Source organism: Neovison vison, chromosome 6 (genome assembly GCF_020171115.1).
Source record: "Neovison vison isolate M4711 chromosome 6, ASM_NN_V1, whole genome shotgun sequence".
NCBI lineage: Eukaryota > Metazoa > Chordata > Mammalia > Carnivora > Mustelidae > Neogale > Neogale vison.
Genome location: NC_058096.1, coordinates 112,155,191 through 112,174,107, shown reverse-complemented (window position 1 = coordinate 112,174,107; position 18,917 = coordinate 112,155,191). Strand labels below are relative to the sequence as shown.

At 38.0% G+C, this 18,917-nt stretch overlaps 1 protein-coding gene across 1 annotated transcript in view; it reads left to right on the top strand.

Annotated features, from left to right (window-relative positions):
• The window catches only part of P3H2 (prolyl 3-hydroxylase 2), a 152,118-nt gene that overhangs the window by 113,109 nt on the left and 20,092 nt on the right, over positions 1-18,917 (top strand). Inside the window, exons 2-8 of the mRNA XM_044251997.1 lie at positions 5,883-6,035; positions 7,019-7,208; positions 12,989-13,120; positions 15,078-15,220; positions 15,557-15,646; positions 17,584-17,624; positions 18,714-18,808. Of these exons, the coding sequence (XP_044107932.1) occupies positions 5,883-6,035; positions 7,019-7,208; positions 12,989-13,120; positions 15,078-15,220; positions 15,557-15,646; positions 17,584-17,624; positions 18,714-18,808 (844 nt within the window). The remainder of the gene's footprint in view (positions 1-5,882; positions 6,036-7,018; positions 7,209-12,988; positions 13,121-15,077; positions 15,221-15,556; positions 15,647-17,583; positions 17,625-18,713; positions 18,809-18,917) is intronic.

Genomic DNA, 18,917 nt, shown 5'->3' with positions numbered 1-18,917 from the left:
GGCAAAATCGGGAGAAAGAGAAAAGAATGTAAGAGAGAGGGGAGAAAGTCAGTGTATGGACCCATGCCTGTCCTGTTTTTATTTTGAAAAGTAAAAGCATCGTCTTTTACCTGACTGAGTTACTGTCATGGTTTCTTGCCTATTACCAAAGATTTGTTTCCCACATAGCAGTCTGAATGATCATTTTTAATTTTTATTTATTTATTTATTTAAATGTTTTATTTGACACAGAGAGAGAGCATGAGAGAGCTGGGGGAAAGACAGAGAGATAAGCAGATTCCCTGCTGAGCAGGTATCCCCAACGTGGGACTCGATCCCAGGATGCAGAGATCATGACCTGAGCCGAAGGCAGATGCTTAACCCTATTCATTTATTTTAAAAATGTATTGATTTTATTTTATGCAGAGAGAAAGCAAATGCAAGTGGGGTTCGGGCCAGAGGGAGAAAGAGAGACAGAATGCCAAGCAAGCTGGGACACAGGCCAGTCCCAGGACCCAGGGACCAGGATCTAACCCAAAATCAAGAGCTGGATGGTTAACCGACTGAGCCACCCAGGCGCCCGTGAACTGTCATCTTAAAATGTGTATTAGATATTGTTTAAAATTCTTTAAAGGTTTCCTCTTGCACTTAGAATAAACTCTACCATAGCCTATGAGCTCTTGGTCTGTCTCTAGCTTTTCAAAGATCTCTCTTTAGTCTCTGCTCTGCTTTTAAATCATGTCAAGACTTTCTCCACTTGGCTTTCTTTCGCCAGGAAAGGGTCATTTCACTTGACTCTCTTTTTGCCTGGAATGTTCTCCCTCCCATTCTGCTCATGACTGGCTTCTCAACATTTAGGTCTCAGCTGCAAAATACCCTAGCAGAGGGACCTTCTTTGACTAATTTACCTGATTGAGTCCTGCTTCCATCCCCAGTCCAGCCAGATTTTACAGTGTTGGGTTTTCATTTATTTCTTTATAGATTCCACACAGTCTGAAATTAATTTCATTAATGATTTAAATACTTTAGACTTGTCCCCTTTGATGAGGCTGTAAGTATCTAGAAAGCAGGGTCTTTGGTTTTAGGTATTCTCATCAACTATCACAGTGTTTGGCACCAGTTCAGTACAAAATAAATATTTGCTGAATAAGTGAATGAGTGAAATGAAGAATTTGAGTATGACTGGAGCACTGAGACTGTGTGTATTTTCTTGAACAGGAATGTGGTAAATTATAAAAACATCTAGAAGTTCTTCTAGGGACGCATGAGTGGTTCTGTCGATTAAGCATCTGACTCTTGATTTTGGCTCAGGTCATGATCTCAGGGTCATGGGATCCAACCCTGCATCTGACTCCCTGCCCAGCATGGAGTCTGTTTGTCCTCTTCCTCCACTCCCCTCCCTCTACCCCCACAGTGCTCTCTCTTTCAAAAAATAAGTAAACCCTTAAAAAAAGAGAGAGAGAGAGAGAGAGACAATCTTCTAGAACCTTTTTGGGGAAAAATTTGCGTAATGGCAGGTGAGGAAGTTATGCTAGAAGGTGAGTTGACGCTAAATCCTGGAGGTTTTGAATGTCGTAGTACATAGTTTCTGGAATCTCTTTTGTGGTCAATGGATAGCTACTGAAGGTTTCTAAATCATCCATGTGTCCTTGTGAAACGCTTCTTTATTACTTGCTATGGAAAACCACGAGGGCGTCAGAAGAATTTCATTCACTCACCAGTGGACAGAGTAACTTGGGAATGTCAGCAGGGTGTTGATTTAATCAGCATTCACTTCTTTTTCCATGCAGTCTGACTGCCACGTACAGTCCTGCTTCTGGTTTGGCAGGAGAAAATGTTCGCCTTAGTTCTTCACAGCCTGAGATGAAATCACCCAGTGCTTCTTGAAGGCATTTCTGGCCAGTACTTCTCATATGCCGGTGGTTCAGTTGGCTCCCTTCAAAATTTGATACCATCTTGTCAAATCATTCCCCTTTTCTCAGCTGCTCTTTATTTTGCAATGCATTTTTCTAATGTATAGAGTTACCCTCTCCTGTGGTTTATCTTATTTTGGTCCTTTTTTTTTTTAAGGATTTTATTTATTTGACAGAGAGAGAAGACACAAGTACGCAGAGAGGCAGGCAGAGAGAGAGGGGGAAGCAGGCTTCCTGATGAGCAGAGAACTCGATGTGGGCTCGGTCCCAGGACCCTGAGAGCATGACCTGAACTGAAGGCAGAGGCTTAACCCACTGAACCACCTGGGCACCCCTATTTTATTTTGGTCTTAAAGGAAGTCCAGTGAGGAGCCTTCCAGGATAGTTTGCTTTTTTGTGTGTCAATGAAGTGGTGGGTTAGCTGAAAACTAGTACTTACAAGGCCTTATAATAATCTCCATCCCAAAATATGGCATTATATCCAGCATACACGTGTTCACTTGAACTTTTCCTACCGCTTCAAATGTGTATATCTGATTTCTCAAATAAAGTACAAAGATATCAAGATTCTAGTTAAAATAATGGCTTCTTTTATAGACATTGGCAGCCAGTTCCAGTTTCCTGAACTGGTTTATAATGATTTAAAAACCATGGCCAGTTCATGAATAAGTTTTACGGTTTAACTTGAAGCATGGAATCTTCTTATTTATATTGGGGAAGATGATATGATGCTCAATACTGGGTTATAAATGGGGAAAACAAAGAAAATGAATGGGGAAAACATCAAATGTGCCAAAACAAAACAAAACAAACTAAAAACTATGATAAAATTTAAGAAAGGAACTAACTTGTCAGTGCTGGCTGGCAGTGTTCAAGAGCTATGAAACATTCTTTGTTGGTAACCGTTATTGCAAGATCTCAGTGTGAATGGTGACTTTGGAGATGTTGTTATTAAACTGACTATCCTTTTCAGCCAGTAGAGCTTAAGAAGCACACTCACATGTAATATACTTTTTGATTTGTGTGTAAAAGATTTATTTGTTAGAATTTCTTTTTTCCTCTTTTTTCCCCAGACATATCTTAGACATAATCCAGATGTAAAGTAGGTGGAAAACAAACAAGAAAAAGAAGTCATATGGTCCCTATTCTCACAGAGCTCTACTAGAAAAAACGAATATACTCAGGGAGGTACAATATACAGCAGAGTATGATAAGTGCTCATAGAGGAATAAGGATAAGATGGTATGGCTGTACGTGACTGTGGCTATCATGTTGAGAAAAGATCCCTTAGAGAGGCAGGATTTAGGGTTAGCTTTATGGGATATGTTAGATTTCAGTAAGAAAAGACCAAGGGACAGAGGCTCATAGACAGGTGGAACAGCCTAAGCAAAAGACGAAGGTAGGAAAGTGAAAAAATAAATTTATGTTCTGTCAATTTTAATTAACAAGAGTATATCAGAGTGTATTAGTAACTCCCCTGGACACATAGATTACACCATCATCATTTTTCCCCCTTTTTTAAAATTAGTTGCATAGGTGGAATTTAGTGATTCATCATTTGCCTGTAATATCCAGGGCTCGTTATGTCAAGTGCCTTCTTTAATGCTCTCACCCAATTATCCCTTCCCCCCAACCATTTCCCCTCCAGCAACCCTCAGTTTTTTCCTAGAGTTCAGTGTCTCTGGTGGTTTGCCTTCCTCTCCAGTTTTCATGTTATTTTATTTTCTCCTTCCCTTTCCCTATGTTCATCTGTTTTACTTCTTAAGTTCCACATGGGTAAAATTATACGGTATTTGTCTTTCTCTGACTGACTTATTTCACTTAGCACAATACCCTCTAGTTTCATCTATATTGTTGCAAATGTCAATATTTCATTCCTTTTGATGGCTGAGTAATATTCCTGTGTGTGTGTGTGTGTGTGTGTGTGCGCGCGCACATGTGTGTGTGTAAACCACATCTTCTTACCCACTCATCTTATACCATCATTATTTACATCTTTGAAATGGATGGGTCAAATTGTATTCTGTTGTTTATTTTTAAGGATTTTAGTGATTTCTGAAGCACATTTATATATATTACACAATTAAAACCTTATGAAATCCTATATAGTAGATAGTAGTGTAGGGTTTTTACAAGCATTTTTTTTCCTTTAAGGATAACTGAGTCAGGGGCACCTGGGTGGCTCAGTGGGTTAAGCCTCTCCCTTCAGCTCAGTTCATGATCTCAGGGTCCTGGGATCGAGCCCCACATTAGGTCTCTGCTCAGCGGGGAGCCTGCTTACCCCTCTCTGCCTACTTGTGATCTTTGTCAAATAAATAAAAATCTTTAAAAAAAAAAGGATAACTAAGTCATAAATTTTTAAATGATTTTTTCAGGTTTATTTGATAAGTGTAGACACATATCTAATTAGAACCTATTGTTTTTCTTCTCTACCTATATACTCAACACTATAGATGTCCACACAGTTCATATTTAGTGACTAAGAAGTTGAAAAATGTAAATTAAGAAAGAAACCACATCCAAAATTCATGATTTTGATAGCCGAGATCATTCTGGGAGCATAGAATTGAGGACAAAGGTAAAAATGGCAGGGACAGTTGACAAGACAAAAACTTAATGGAAGGAAGGCCAGTAGCTAATAGTATACAAATTCAAAGGGAAGGTTTTACTATTATTAAACAAAGTTAAGGATTTCAGGTCTTAAAATAGGGCAGTATGGTGAGGGTTAAGATTATTTATATAACACAAAATGGCAATAATTGGGGACTTAGGCACTAAGTACTTCTATTTCTTATTAATACCTGACTGGCAAGACTGTCAAAAACAGACTCAATTGAATCAGATATGCTGTTCCATGATTTTATGTTTACTTCTTAATGACAATGAGTTTTCATGTCTTCATACTGCAAAATAGATCAAACATAATTTGGAATTTACCATGAGAAAGATTGCCAATATGAATATTCACTTTTTTGATATGGAGCAAACAGATCTGTCTATATACATTCTTTACGTCTAAAGCATAGAGAAAAATGTCTTAAATTGGGTAAATTCAATTCTATTTTGTTAAAGAATGCATCGCTGCCTTACACAGAGGACAATGTATTGTGTGGTTTAGGAGAAGATTTTGTACTGTCTGTGTAGTGGTTACTAAAAATTCTTCCTTTTGTGTTGATGAGAAAGTTGTAAGGCTGGAATCAGGTATTTCAAAGGAATGTGGTAAAGCATTTTATGTGCCATATTCAGCATTTCTTACACATTGGAATAGTTTACTCCTTTTAATTCTGTATTCTTGGGCGCCTGTGTAGCTCAGTGGGTTAAGGCCTCTGCTTTCGGCTCAGGTCATGATCTCGGAGCCCGGGATCGAGTCACACATCTGGTTCTCTGCTCAGCAGGGGGCCTGCTTCCCCTTCTCTCTCTTCCTACTTGTGATCTCTCTCTCTCTATCTGCCAAATAGATAAAATATTTTAAAAAATCATAATTCTGTATTCTTCACATTCTAAAGCCCAGTAAATTTGATGGAGTGGGAGGTAGACTGATTCCCATCCTTTGGAAATGCATGGGTTTGTTTGTACCCCATTGTCAGGATTAAAGGCAAAAGGAACAAAGAGAAAAGAGAAAATAAAAGATAAAAATGTCAAAAACATGAATTAGAGATGGCACAGCATTGGCAGCTTTTTATTGTGACCAACCATGAAGCAAATCCAAGTGCAAAGATTCAGTTTGCCATAAAAGCAGGTGGCTCAGGTCACAGTGGGTAAAGAATGAACTTGGAGTAGAGCACATGTAGCTATTTTCATCAAAGCCTGAACAGCCACATATCATTTTAGGAGCCCTGTTCTTTAACCTCCCACTTTATAGTACAGAGATTGCATACAGTGAATATGAACTGGAAGCTGGCCCTGCCGCTTTAGCCGTTATCCCTTGGACTGGTACTGAGCCGGGTTAGAAATATTTGCCTTCATGTGGTCCTCTTCTTTTCTCCATAGCTTAACCAGTTGGAAAAGGCAGTGGAAGCAGCCCACACATTTTTCATGGCCAACCCCGAGCACATGGAAATGCAGCAGAACATTGAGAATTACAGAACAATGGCCGGCGTGGAAGCACTCCAGCCTGTAGATCTGGAAGCCAAACCACATCTGGTGAGCGCGGGGGATCCTTGCCCTAATCAGAAAGAGCTAGGTGTTCCTGAGTTTCACTGGACTCCAAGCAGATGCCTGTGAATGGGTGTCTCAGGTTGATTCTCGATTCCAAATACAGTAATGGTTTTATTTTTTAGAGTTCTCAGATGAAATATTGTTATTACTGGGGTTGAAAAAATTGAGAGAAGGTGAAAATGCCCTTAGAAAATAGTATGATATAGTGAAAAGTAAAACATGATATAAACATCTGTCACCCCTCTAAACCTCAGCGCCACCTCCAACCTTTAATTTTACACATGGGAGTTGAAGCCAGTACGAACTACTCAGGTCACACTGTGATTTCCCAGCTCCTTGCCCATTGATTTTCTATTGTACCTGTACTTTTCAAATTCTGGTATTTTAAAGCTATATAATTTTCCACTTAAATGAAAGCTTACTTGAAATCACAGTAAGTTGGGGAGGCTTTTTTTTTTTTTTCAATTGGAGATGTCACCACTCTTGACATGTGACTTCCAAGATGGTTGAAGAACAGGATAAGAGATTTTCAATAGAAGCATTATTACTATTATTATTATTATTATTAAATTGGGCCAGGCCTGGACATTGGGTGTGTCATGGTCACCCACATCAATCTACTGGATGTTGTTGCATGCCCATAACTATATTCAGATGAAGTTAGAAAATGGTGTCTTGCATGTTTGTGCTCAGGAAGAATATGAAATTGACTGGTGCCACAGGATTCACCTTGCTCAATAACACCATTCTTATTTATAATTCCCTGAAACCAGGGAAGTTACTTTTTGTCTCCCAGTAAAACCATACATTATTCTTCCATAGCTCAAGAACCCAGTGAACCCCTGTCCAAATGATGCTGATTGACCCTGAATCCTGTTATTCAAGTGCTCCACAGGTGCTCTTTGGAAAAAATAAATACGTGTGTGTGTGTGTGTGTGTGTATAATTTTTTTTTCTGCTTCTTTGCAGGAGAGTTACAGTGCAGGAGTTAAACATTATGAGGCTGATGACTTTGAGCTTGCTATCAAGTACTTTGAGCAAGCTCTAAGAGAATATTACAGTGAAGATACGGAGTGCAGAGCCCTGTGCGAGGGGCCTCAGAGATTTGAAGAGTACGAGTACTTAGGGTACAAAGCTGGTCTCTATGAAGCCATTGCAGGTAAAGCTTATTTTTTCCCCTTATTTATTTCCTGACTATAGGAAATGCAGTCTGTAAATCTACCCCAACAATACAGAAGTAAAAATTGTAAAAAATGAAAGATATAGTAACCTATCCTATCTCCTATAAATAAATCTACCTCGTTTAAATTTTGGTGATTGTACTCCCAAACTTGTTCAGATGCATATGTAAATGTTTCTGTATTTATTTATAATAATTATTATTTTTTTAAAAAATGAGACAATACTGTGAATACTGATTTCGAGCATATTTTTGTTTTCATTTTATTTTATGCTTAACAATATAGTGTGGACTTCTTCTCATGTAAGTAGTACATTTGGATCTACTTATGGTTTTGAATGATTGTGCAATATTCCAATATATGTGGAAAACATAATTAATTTGACCAGTCCCCTTACTGTTGAATATTGGAAAGTTATAGGTTTTCATTATTATAAGCAATGTAGTAGTGAATGCTTTTGTATAGTTTTCTTCAGTTACTTAAAAGAGGTTTTTATTATCTATGAGAATGTAATATATTACAAAGCAGCATGTAAAATAGTAGGTAATGTGAATTATACATTTACTACAGAGATTGGTTAGTTAACCATTTATGGTGGGAAGCATTTGAAAAACATACAAAAATAAATTCTATTTATGTTAATAATATAGGTGTGAAAATAAAACTGTTAGAAGAAAATGCAAGAGGGGTGGCTGTGTGGCTCAGTTGGTAAAGCGTCTGACTTGTGATTTTGGCTCAGAGCTTGGTCTCAGCAGGAAATCTGCTTGAGGATTCTCTCCCTCCTTCTGCCCTTCTCCCTACCCGTGCATGCACTTGAGTTCATGCTTTCTCTCTGTCTTTAAAATAAATGAATAAATCTTTAAAAGAAGCAAATGCAAGAGAATATGTGTAAAATGGGAAGAGAGGAAAACCAGTTCTTAGCATGACAAAAGACAAGATATCTGAAGAAAAAGATAGACTTTACATAAGATTTTAAATACAAAAGATACAATAAATCAAGCCAACTTACAAATGACAAGTAGAAAAGTTGCAAAATATTTATAGGCAAACAGTTAATATCTATAATATTTAAGCAGAACTGGTAAATTATTGTAATTAGTAGTAATTTATTTCTGATTTATGGATAGTCCTAATAATAAGCAACATTTACATAGCAGTTACAATATGCAGAACATTTTGTATATTTATGTATCTTTTAATCCTCTAAACAACTTCTGGTAGGTAGATGGTAGTGGTATCTACCATCTTCTCCCTTTTTTAAATAAGGAACTTATACCTCAGAGCAATGTGATTAAGGGGAAGCTAGGAATCAAATCTAGGCTTTTCTCAGTCTAAGACACATATTTTAAGGTCTACATAAATGAAAAATGTACAAAGGATAACCTATTCAGTAATTAATGTTTAACAAATATCTGTTGAGTACATATTGTGTTCTAAGTTATACATATGTATTTTAAAAAAGGATGTTCAGCTTCGCCTATACATGTAGAAAGGCAAATTAAGAAAGTGAGTTTGCAGCAATGGCCACAGTCGCCAAACTATGGAAAGAACCAAGATGCCCTTCAACGGATGAATGGATAAGGAAGATGTGGTCCATATACACTATGGAGTATTATGCCTCCATCAGAAAGGATGAATACCCAACTTTTGTAGCAACATGGACGGGACTGGAAGAGATTATGCTGAGTGAAATAAGTCAAGCAGAGAGAGTCAACTATCATATGGTTTCACTTATTTGTGGAGTATAACAAATAGCATGGAGGACAAGGGGCGTTAGAGAGGAGTAGGGAATTTGGGTAAATTGGAAGGGGAGGTGAACCATGAGAGACTATGGACTCTGAAAAACAGTCTGAGGGGTTTGAAGTGGCGGGGTGGGGTGGGAGGTTGGGGTACCAGGTGGTGGGTATTATAGAGGGCACGGCTTGCATGGAGCACTGGGTGTGGTGAAAAAATAATGAATAATGTTTTTCTGAAAATAAATAAATTGGAGGAAAAAAAAAAGTGAGTTTTCTCTTCCCAAATGCTTATGTTTTTGGTCTCCATGAAAAGCACCCCTCACCTAGCAGTTCAAACCAAGTCCCCAAAAGTTATTTTCCTTAATTCCTTATTTAGATTCCTCCTAATTCCTATTCTCCTCTATTTGTTACCAAACTCTGATAGGTGGTACTTCCTAAAAGCGTGGGAGATTCCCTGGTTCTCTGCATCCCTTTTGCTACCACCCTGGTTCATATCCACAGTATATTTTAACAAAGGCACAGTGATAGCCTCCTTGCTGGTCCTTGTGTCCTGACGAGGTTTTACTCTATAGGCAGACAGAATGGTCTAAAAATAAAAGAGGAAAATATGTTCACAGAACCTCCCCCCACCATCCCCAGCCAAAGCCTTCCATTGCACTTGGACTAAAACCCAAGATCTTTAATAAAGATATTCATGATTGTGCACTTGTGTATAATCTCATCCCCTCTCTTTCTGTCTCTTTGATCCACTCCTGTGGCATTTCCTGGAAATGCCATGTTCATTTCCACTCACAGACTTTGAAAGTTGTTGTTTTCCTCTATCACTTGCCTAATGTCTTATCTTGTTAAGTGCTTAATCCTCAGCCCCTTAGTATATTGACTGGCAAACAGTGGGTGCTTAGTAAATATTCATTAAATGAATGAATGGAAGGGAAAAAAGAAGAGAAGGAAGGAAGACAGAGAGAAAGGGAGGAAGGGAGAAAGGAAGGAGGAAGGAAATGACATAACCATCAATCACATTTCAGATTAAAAGGATTAATTATACTGTATGTTTTGAAAATGCAGGTCATAAATTGTCAGGGTCTTTGAGAGGGACAATTGGGAACCATCTTTCAAAATTTAGATTAAACAGTAGACTGAAAATCAGTTTGTTGGATGAACTATTTGCCTCATAGTCAATTACCCAAAACCAATTCAGTTAATTTATTATTTTTTTTTAAAAGATTTTATTTATTTATTTGAGAGAGACAGTGAGAGAGAGCATGAGCGAGGAGAAGGTCAGAGAGCGAAGCAGACTCCCCATGGAGCTGGGAGCCTGATGTGGGACTCGATCCCGGGACTCCAGGATCACGCCCTGGGCCGAAGGCAGTCGTCCAACCAACTGCGCCACCCAGGCGTCCCCAATTCAGTTAATTTAAAATCAGTACCAGTATCTGAATTATTGAAGATTTCCCCCCCCAGGTTTTGTTTTGCTAAGCCTCTGGCACAGTCATTTCCTTGCATTTTTGTGAGCTCTGCTCTTTAGAATGTCAGTTTTATGTGTGTTTCACATTTCAATTGTTAAGTATTTGTTTACACTTACTCTTTTATTTGGGAATGCTTTTCATTTATTAGAGTTTATTACCTTGTAGCTGTGTAAGGATGTGTGCCCTGTCTCCACCTCCTCCAGACTTGCCTCCATCAATGGCCACTGAACAGCTTTGGCAAAGATCCTACATCTGATTTAGGAAAACTGACAGACAGAGTCCCACAGAACAACGTGTAATGGTTTGCATGAGGTCATCATAACATGTTGGTTGCTGGAAAAGAGTAGAGATCTCTTAACTCAGGCTCTTAATACTTAATACTTAATACAACTATCACCACCATTATCCCCACTTCCAGTAAAGAAAAGTGATTTTTAAAAAGTCACAGCTCTTGAAACTCAGTCAAATATTATATATTACAGAAATATGGCAAGTCTTCTTGAGAATTCAACACATGTTCAATTTATTATGAGAAGGGAATTTTAAACAGTATTTCCACAGAAGTGTCTTGGATCTCAAATGTATTAAATCATAGTAATTGCACTTGATATAGAAAGGAGACAAGAAACACAACTTATGTGTTATCCTAACTCTGTGAATTCTTGTCTGGTTCAAAACTGTTCTAAGGGGCACCTGGGTGGCTCAGGCAGTTAAGCATCTGCCCTTGAGCTCAGGTCTTGATCCCAAAGTCCTGGGATCTAGCCCCAAGGCCATCTCCCTGCTCAGTGGGGAGCCTACTTCTCCCTCTCCCTCTGCTCCCCCTCCTGCTTGTGCTCTGTCAAATAAATAAATAGAATCTTCTTTAAAAAAGAAAAAAAAACTGTTCTAAATTAAAAGTGAAACTGGCTTTTAAAATACAGAATGGATGGGGCACCTGGGTGGCTCAGTGGGTTAAGCTTCTGCCTTCAGCTCAGGTCATGATCCCAGGGCCCTGGGATTGAGCCCCCACATGAGCTCTCTGCTCAGCAGGGAGCCTGCTTCCTCCTCTCTCTCTCTGCCTACCTCTCTGCCTACTGTGATCTCTGTCTGTCAAATAAATAAATAAAATCTTTAAAAAAAAATACAGAATGGAAGGGGCACATAAGTGGTTCAGTCATTAAGTGTCTGTCTTGGGCTCAGGTCATGATCTCAGGGTCCTGGGATCGAGTCTTGCATCAGGCCCCTTGCTCAGCAGGGAGCCTGCTTCTCCTTCTGCCTGCTACTCCCTTTAACTTGTGTTCTCTCTCTGTCTCTGACAAATAAATAAATAAAATCTTTAAAAAAATAATAAAAAATGAAATATGGGGTATATTTAGGAAACCAAAATATTTTAATTTTAGAGTTAGAAGAACATTAAAAACACAAATGGCTTCTCAATGTAGTTATTTATTTCCAGGTATGCTTGTTAAAGCCCTAAAGAATATAATTTTGTGACTCTCATTTTGTTTTTCTTTGTATGTTGTGTTGAAAAATTACCTTCCTTCAGATTTTGGGTTCTTACTGGGTGTGTTTTCCACCTCTTCCTTTTGCTTGTCATTTGGAATTAGGAGGAGTGTGTGTTAGAAGGTAAAGAGGAATGCCAGTGGCCAGCTAACCAGGAGAAAACAGTTGAAGGTTGTCATTTTCATAAGAAATAAAACAGCTATTTGTTGGCTATTTATATAGCTGTTTATTTCTACATACTACACAAGTAAACAGAGCTTATTCTTCCCTTCCCATCCTCCTGCTGCATTTAAGAACCAGTGGATTGTAGGGATTATGTTAGCTGTTCTGTGTTGGGTTGAGTTAGGTCGTGCAAGAACTGGCCCATTTGCCTACACACCAGAAGAGACACACGCTTTTTCTGTTGTGTGCTGGGGTCCCTCTTCAAGTCATCAGGAGACAAGCCAAACTGCCCAACAGAGAACCTTTGAGAGGTTCTCTGTTGAGAGGAGGCAGTTGTGGTAAATTAAAATGTGAAGTCATGAAGTCAGACGATTTTATCGTCAGTCTCAAGAGAGCCTGCTCTGCGCAAGCATGAATAAAATCTCCTTGCTGGAGAAGACCTCCATCTTCGTTGTAGAAATCAAAGTTGGGGCAAAATGTAAGAAGTGTTTGTTTCTCTGGGACATTAGTTACTTTCGTTTCCTCAGCCCATGTGTGGATGAGTGACAGCCCAGAGCTAAAGAGAATGTGACAACCTTACACTTGAGAATCCTTACCTGTTTACAGCAGGAAGGATGGGACACAGAAAGGGGAACAAAGAGAAAGAGGCAGAATGTGTATCTAAATTCTTGAGCTTTCTTCCATATTTTAGCAGTCCCTACAGTATTAGGATTTCCAATGTTCAGGTGGTGGACTATTCTGTAACTGGGTAGAATAGGTTCCTGATCAATATTGGCCATACCCCAATATAACATCTATATACACATACAAATATACATGTATGTGTGTGTGTGTGTGTGTGTGTGTGTGTGTGTGTGTATGGCACGCCAGTGAACGGGAGGGACCCACCCACCTCTCACTCTTGTCTTCCAGATCACTATATGCAGGTGCTGGTCTGTCAGCACGAATGTGTGAGGGAACTTGCCACTCGCCCTGGCCGCCTCTCTCCAATTGAGAACTTTCTTCCCCTTCATTATGACTACCTACAGTTTGCCTACTATCGAGGTAAAGCGTGGATCATCCCGGAAGACCTTTGGGGAAGGGGTGTCATTCATCATTACATTGAATTTTCCTCTGTATTTCCCACTTTACCATTGAGGCAATGCGGGTTTATGGCTTTTTTTCTCTCATCTCACATCACCGCCACTCAGGCCAAAGAGAGCCGGTAAAACCACAAGTGGGCAAATGCTGTGATGATGTCCTGAAAATTTTCTTAGACTGATATTTTACATGATTTTCAATTTAATATTAAAAGGTCATATATTTGCAAGTTCAAAGACCAAATATCATAAAAGCCTCCCTCTCTTCCTTTTTCTGCAGCCCAATTTCATGCCCTACAACAGTTTCCGATTTATGTTTTTTTTTAAACACGTATACACACACACCCTAGCTTATTTCCCCCCCTTATATACAGAAGGTGGCATATTATTTACACTTTTTTTTTACATTGCTTTCTTCACTTAATAATATATATAAGTAAGGAGGGTGCACCTGGGTGGTGCTGTTGGTTAAGCATCTGGTTCTTGATTTCAGCTTAGGTCATGATCTCAAGGTCCTGAGATGAAGCTCATTGGGTTCTGTGCTGGGCGAAGAGCCTACTTAGGATTATCTCTCTCAATAATAATAATAAAATAATAATAATAATAGTACCAGGGGTGCCTGGCTGGCTCAGTTGGTAGAGCATGCTACTCTTGATCACGGGGCTGTGGGTTCGAGCCCCCTGTTGGGTGTACAGATTACTTAAAAATAAAATCATAAAAAGTATTTTTTAGTAGGTTGGATCTATGAAATTACCATTTGCTTAGGTCAGTAAAAGCCAAATTTTGGCAATTTTATATGGTCTAACCTAATTGTATTGATACATGGAGATCTTCCTCATTAATTTTTCTTTACATCCACATACCATTGTACTGTAATTTATTTTATGTGTCCCCTTACTAATGGGTATTGTGTTGTGTTGTTAGTAACTGGTATTTCAATCAAGGATCAAATGTGTAATATTTTATGTAAGTTAGTTCACATCCACAAGTGAATATCTATAGGATGAGTTTCTGGAAGTACGATTCCTGGGTCGAATCATTCATTCATTTTAAATTTTGATAGATGATGCCAAATTTTCTTCCATGTATAGTACATTTTTCATTGCTCATCAACAGAATATATTGTGAAATTTTAGATTATTACCGAATCCCACTAGGTGAAAATTTTTATCTCAGTATAGTTTTAATTTCTATTTATCTAATTGAGAAAGAGAGATTGAACATCTTTCCTCACACTTATAAGCAATTAATAGAATTGGGATTGCTGAAATCGATTTTAGATGTCACGTGGTCGAACTCAGGACAAAAACAGAATTAACCGCCAAAATTCTGCTCTGCTTATTTGTATTAACTAATGGAAGTTGTCAACAAACATCTTCAGGTGGAAACTTGTAATAATTGATGTAAAACATCTAGCACCAAAGCAGGTACCATTTTAAACACCTGAAATCATGTCCTTTCTTTTGTCTGTGGCTATTTCTTTTGAAGTATGATTAGCACTGAGTGTTGTATTAGTTTCAGGTGAACAACATGATGATTTGACAATCACTCAGAGCTCATTATGATAAGCATGGTCACCATCTGTCACCAAACAACGTTATTATGGTCTTACTGTATTCCCTATGCTAAACTTTTCAGCTCTGTGACTTATTTATCTTACAACTAGAAGTTTGTACTTCCTGATCCCCTTAATTTCCGCCATCCCCTCACACACCTCCCCTCTGGCAGCCATCAGTTGTTTCTCCATATTTGACAATCTGTTTTGGTCTGTGACCATTTCTGCATATGCTACTCAGCTTCACCTTATCCTCCCTCTTACTTGTGTTTACTGCGGACCTCTCACAGGTATGTTGAAGTATTTCTTACAACCCCCCTAGATGGACCTAGCCTGACTCTAATGCTACAACTCCTTGGTCTTTCAGTGGGTGAATATGTGAAAGCCTTGGAGTGTGCCAAGGCTTATCTTCTCCTCCATCCAGATGATGAGGACGTCCTAGACAATGTAGGTTACTATGAGAGTCTCCTGGATGACAGCAGTGACCCAGCATCCATTGAGGCCAGAGAGGTGAGACCAAGGTCCTGAGAAGAAACTGCATTCTGCCTGATGCTCTGGGCAGAACTGGTAAAAATGTAGCACTGCTCTGGAAGATATCTAGCCATTGAGTCAAGGTTCTAGAAAGCAGTTCTTTTGTACTTCAGTACTAATGCCAGAAGCATATTTTTCTCCTACATGACAGCTTGTGAAAATCTATTAAGAAGGAGACTTTTTGTGCAGCTGTGAATATTTTTTTAGCTCACTTGTCACTGTCTATTGAAAAATATTTCCACTTGAACATTTATCATATCCCTTAACTGTTACTTAAATATAAACTTTTCATTCTTTTTTTTTTTTTCCCTCTAGGATTTGGCAATGTTTGTGAAGCGTCATAAAATGGAATCAGAACTAATAAAATCAGCTGCAGAGGGCCTGGGATTTTCATACACAGAACCGGTAAGAGCAAAGAGGGAAGAGGAAATGTGTTTTAAAAGAATACTCAATTGACTTCTTCTTTTTTGTTAAGATTTTATTTATTTATTAGACACAGAGAGAGAGAGAGAGAGATCCCAAGTAGGCAGAGAGGCAGGCAGAGAGAGAAAGGAGGAAGCAGGCTCCCTGCTGAGCAAGGAGCCCTATGTGGGGCTCCATCCCAGGACCCTGGGATCATGACCTGAGCCAGAGGCAGAGACTTAACCCACTGAGCCATCTAGGTACCCCCTCAGTGGACTTCTTATTCATGATTTTATTTCCCAGCTTGATTTACTGAAGATTCTTTTTTTTTTTTTTGAAATTCCATTTGCCAATTTTATTTATTTATTAATTTAAATGTTTTAATTATGTTCAGTTAGCCAACATATAGTTTATTGAAGAGTCTTATCTCCTGTCTCGTATTAACAAAACCCAGGAAGGCAGGGGTGGGTGTTTACTCAGTGTATGATAAACATTAAAAGACTTTAATAGATCTCCATATCACTGAGATTCAAAGTCAAAAGCAGATATATTTGGGGGGAAGAGAAGTGTTTTGCACCTGATGCATTTGCCTCAGGATTGTTTTATGTCTTAAATTCTGGATGCAAGCTTTTGTATTTCTCCTACACATTTTAAAAACTAGAAAGACTTCGTACAGAACGAAATCAGTGTCAACTGTATATTCGTCATGCTGACTTTTCTCCACTTGTCCATGTTGACTTTCAGTCATTCTTCATGTGAAGATACAACTTTGCCAGTACAGAGAGATTTCTGTTCTGATTTTTATTTAAGTTGTCATAAGCAATTTCTACATTTTTACAGCTTTTAAGATGATTTTTAACTATGTAAATAGAACTGATGTGCAATAAATTAACTGTTTTCCTGACACTGGAAGTCTGATTTGTTTCTGATTTTTTTCTACCATGTTTAATGCATGAAGCATTTTCCCTCTCTATTGAACTATGCCCTATGAATAAATTACCAGGAATGGGATTATTCTGCCATAACAAGACATGAGAAGTTTTAAAGTTCTTGAAATTGTTTTTCTAAGGGAATTTTCTGATACCTTCTTTTTTGGAACTGGTTCTAGAAGTGCATAAAGTACCAGGTTACTATGAATATCTCAGCAATGAGAAATAACATTAAAAATCATTTATATTTCTTATATACAAAATGATATATCAGTGTTGTTTTCATTTGTATTCCTTTGATGGCTAACAAAAATTAACTTTTCACATATTGTCATTAATTCCTTTTTCTGTGACCTGAATTATCTGGACATGCCTTTTTTCATATATCTGTTAGTTAACTATATAAGTTCTTTACATCTATACCTGTCACATATTCATAAAAAAGCACTATTTGTAATATATCCTATTTGTAACATTCTTTTCATTACTGTCTTATGTTTTTATTGGCATATTTTAAAAATTAGGAAAATTTTTAAGTATACTAATTCTAAATAACGTTTATAAGTATGCTTATTCCCAGCCTTTTTTATTATTTCTTTAATTGCATTCTCCCAGGAAACTTCAGAAAAAGTTACTTTATGATCCTGCACAGATAATTAATCAAGCTGGCCTTTCTTGTTTGTTTTATTCATGAAACATAAGGGAGTTGGACTGAATGATCTCTTAATTGTCTTCCTGACATCAAATTTTATCCACTTCTTGGATAAAAAATATAAATACTTAAGCTAATTCCCTGCTATTTTTAAAAATCCATTTGTGCATCATTTTATCTTTGCCAACGTTTCATTGCCTTTACGTTTTCTTTTTACTAATTAAAAAAATATTGTATCTTAATACAATATGCAAGTTTCCCAATGTTTTAGGTCTTTTGAGTGTTTTAAATTTATATTTTCTTTTTATGCATTATATTTTAGTGACAAAGCTATTGATTTTTTTTTAAATTTAAAACAGAATTATTGGATCCGATATGGTGGACGACAGGATGAGAATCGGTGAGTTCTTCATTCAGAACACAATCCGTTTACTTTTAATGAGAAGAAATACTTAGAGTCATACCCATTATAAGGATCTTAGCTCAATGAAATAGGCAAAAAGATATAATTAAATGAATTCTACACTGGGAATTAAAAGCTCAGCCTTCTGGTCCCAGCTCGCTCTTTCTACAGTCATGTGACCTTGGGTGCTTTGTTTTCCTTTCTAGTCCTCTGTGTTCCCTCCAAGGAAGGGGTTGGATCAGGTGATCTCTGAAGGTGAAACCTTCTATGGATTCTGTTTTTGATTAATAGAATAGAGCTTCGTTTTTTCTTGTTAATGCTGAATTCCCTTACTGTATTTGAAAGCAGGAAGCCCAACAAGTTTCATTGCAAGCTAAACTACTAGGTGTCATTAACTCAATCAGAAATGAAGAGACTTCATTTTTTGAAATGATAGAAGTAAAAAATCAATTTACATGTTATGAGCAGTTTGAGAAATCATAGAATGTTGGAGTTATATGTTTGAGCTGACCTGATGTAGCCTGTTCATTTTCCAAATTCAGAAATCAAGGCTCTGACAAGGCAAAGGACTCTTTTGGAGTGTCACCACGAGGGACTGGTAGATGAAAATCTTCCTATTCAAAATCTTGTGGTCTTTCTCTAGGTGGCAAGACCTCAACCCTGGGTGGTTTCAAATTATTACAAGAGCTCCAAGAGTGGACATGCACAATTGGATTTGTTCAGTCTGTGTATATTGAAAGGATATCATGCTGTGATTTGTATGTTTGCCAAGTCTGAAACTTGTGTCTTCTTTTTTGGAATAGTCGAGAACCACTGCACGAGGTCATGCTTTATTTCAGTTCAGCTATTGTTTGGGGTGTGCTCTATGCTCAGGACAAAAATAACAATGCCCCAAGCATCACAAAGATGCATGTGCTAATATTTTTCTGCTCTTTTGAGACTTAATGTCTAATTTCAAGAGGGGTGAAGTTATGGATATAATTAACTGTCAAAAATAAAAAAGAGTGCTAAGAAGAGTAAGGTGCCCTTTGTCTTTGAACATCCTTAATCAGTGGGAAATTCATTTCAATTGTTTTTAATGGGCAGGGTCCCTTCAGGAGTGAACGTGGAAGGGGCAGAAGTTCATGGATTATCAATGGGGAAAAAGTCATCGCCCAAGATAGATCGAGACTTAAGAGAGGGTAAGTATCTGTGCACTTCTGCTTACAGGAGGGAAAGAAGGAGGTAGGACTTGGCTCATTGTTATTAAATTAAGGAAGAGTCCACTTTCTCTGGAAACTAAGGAATAGG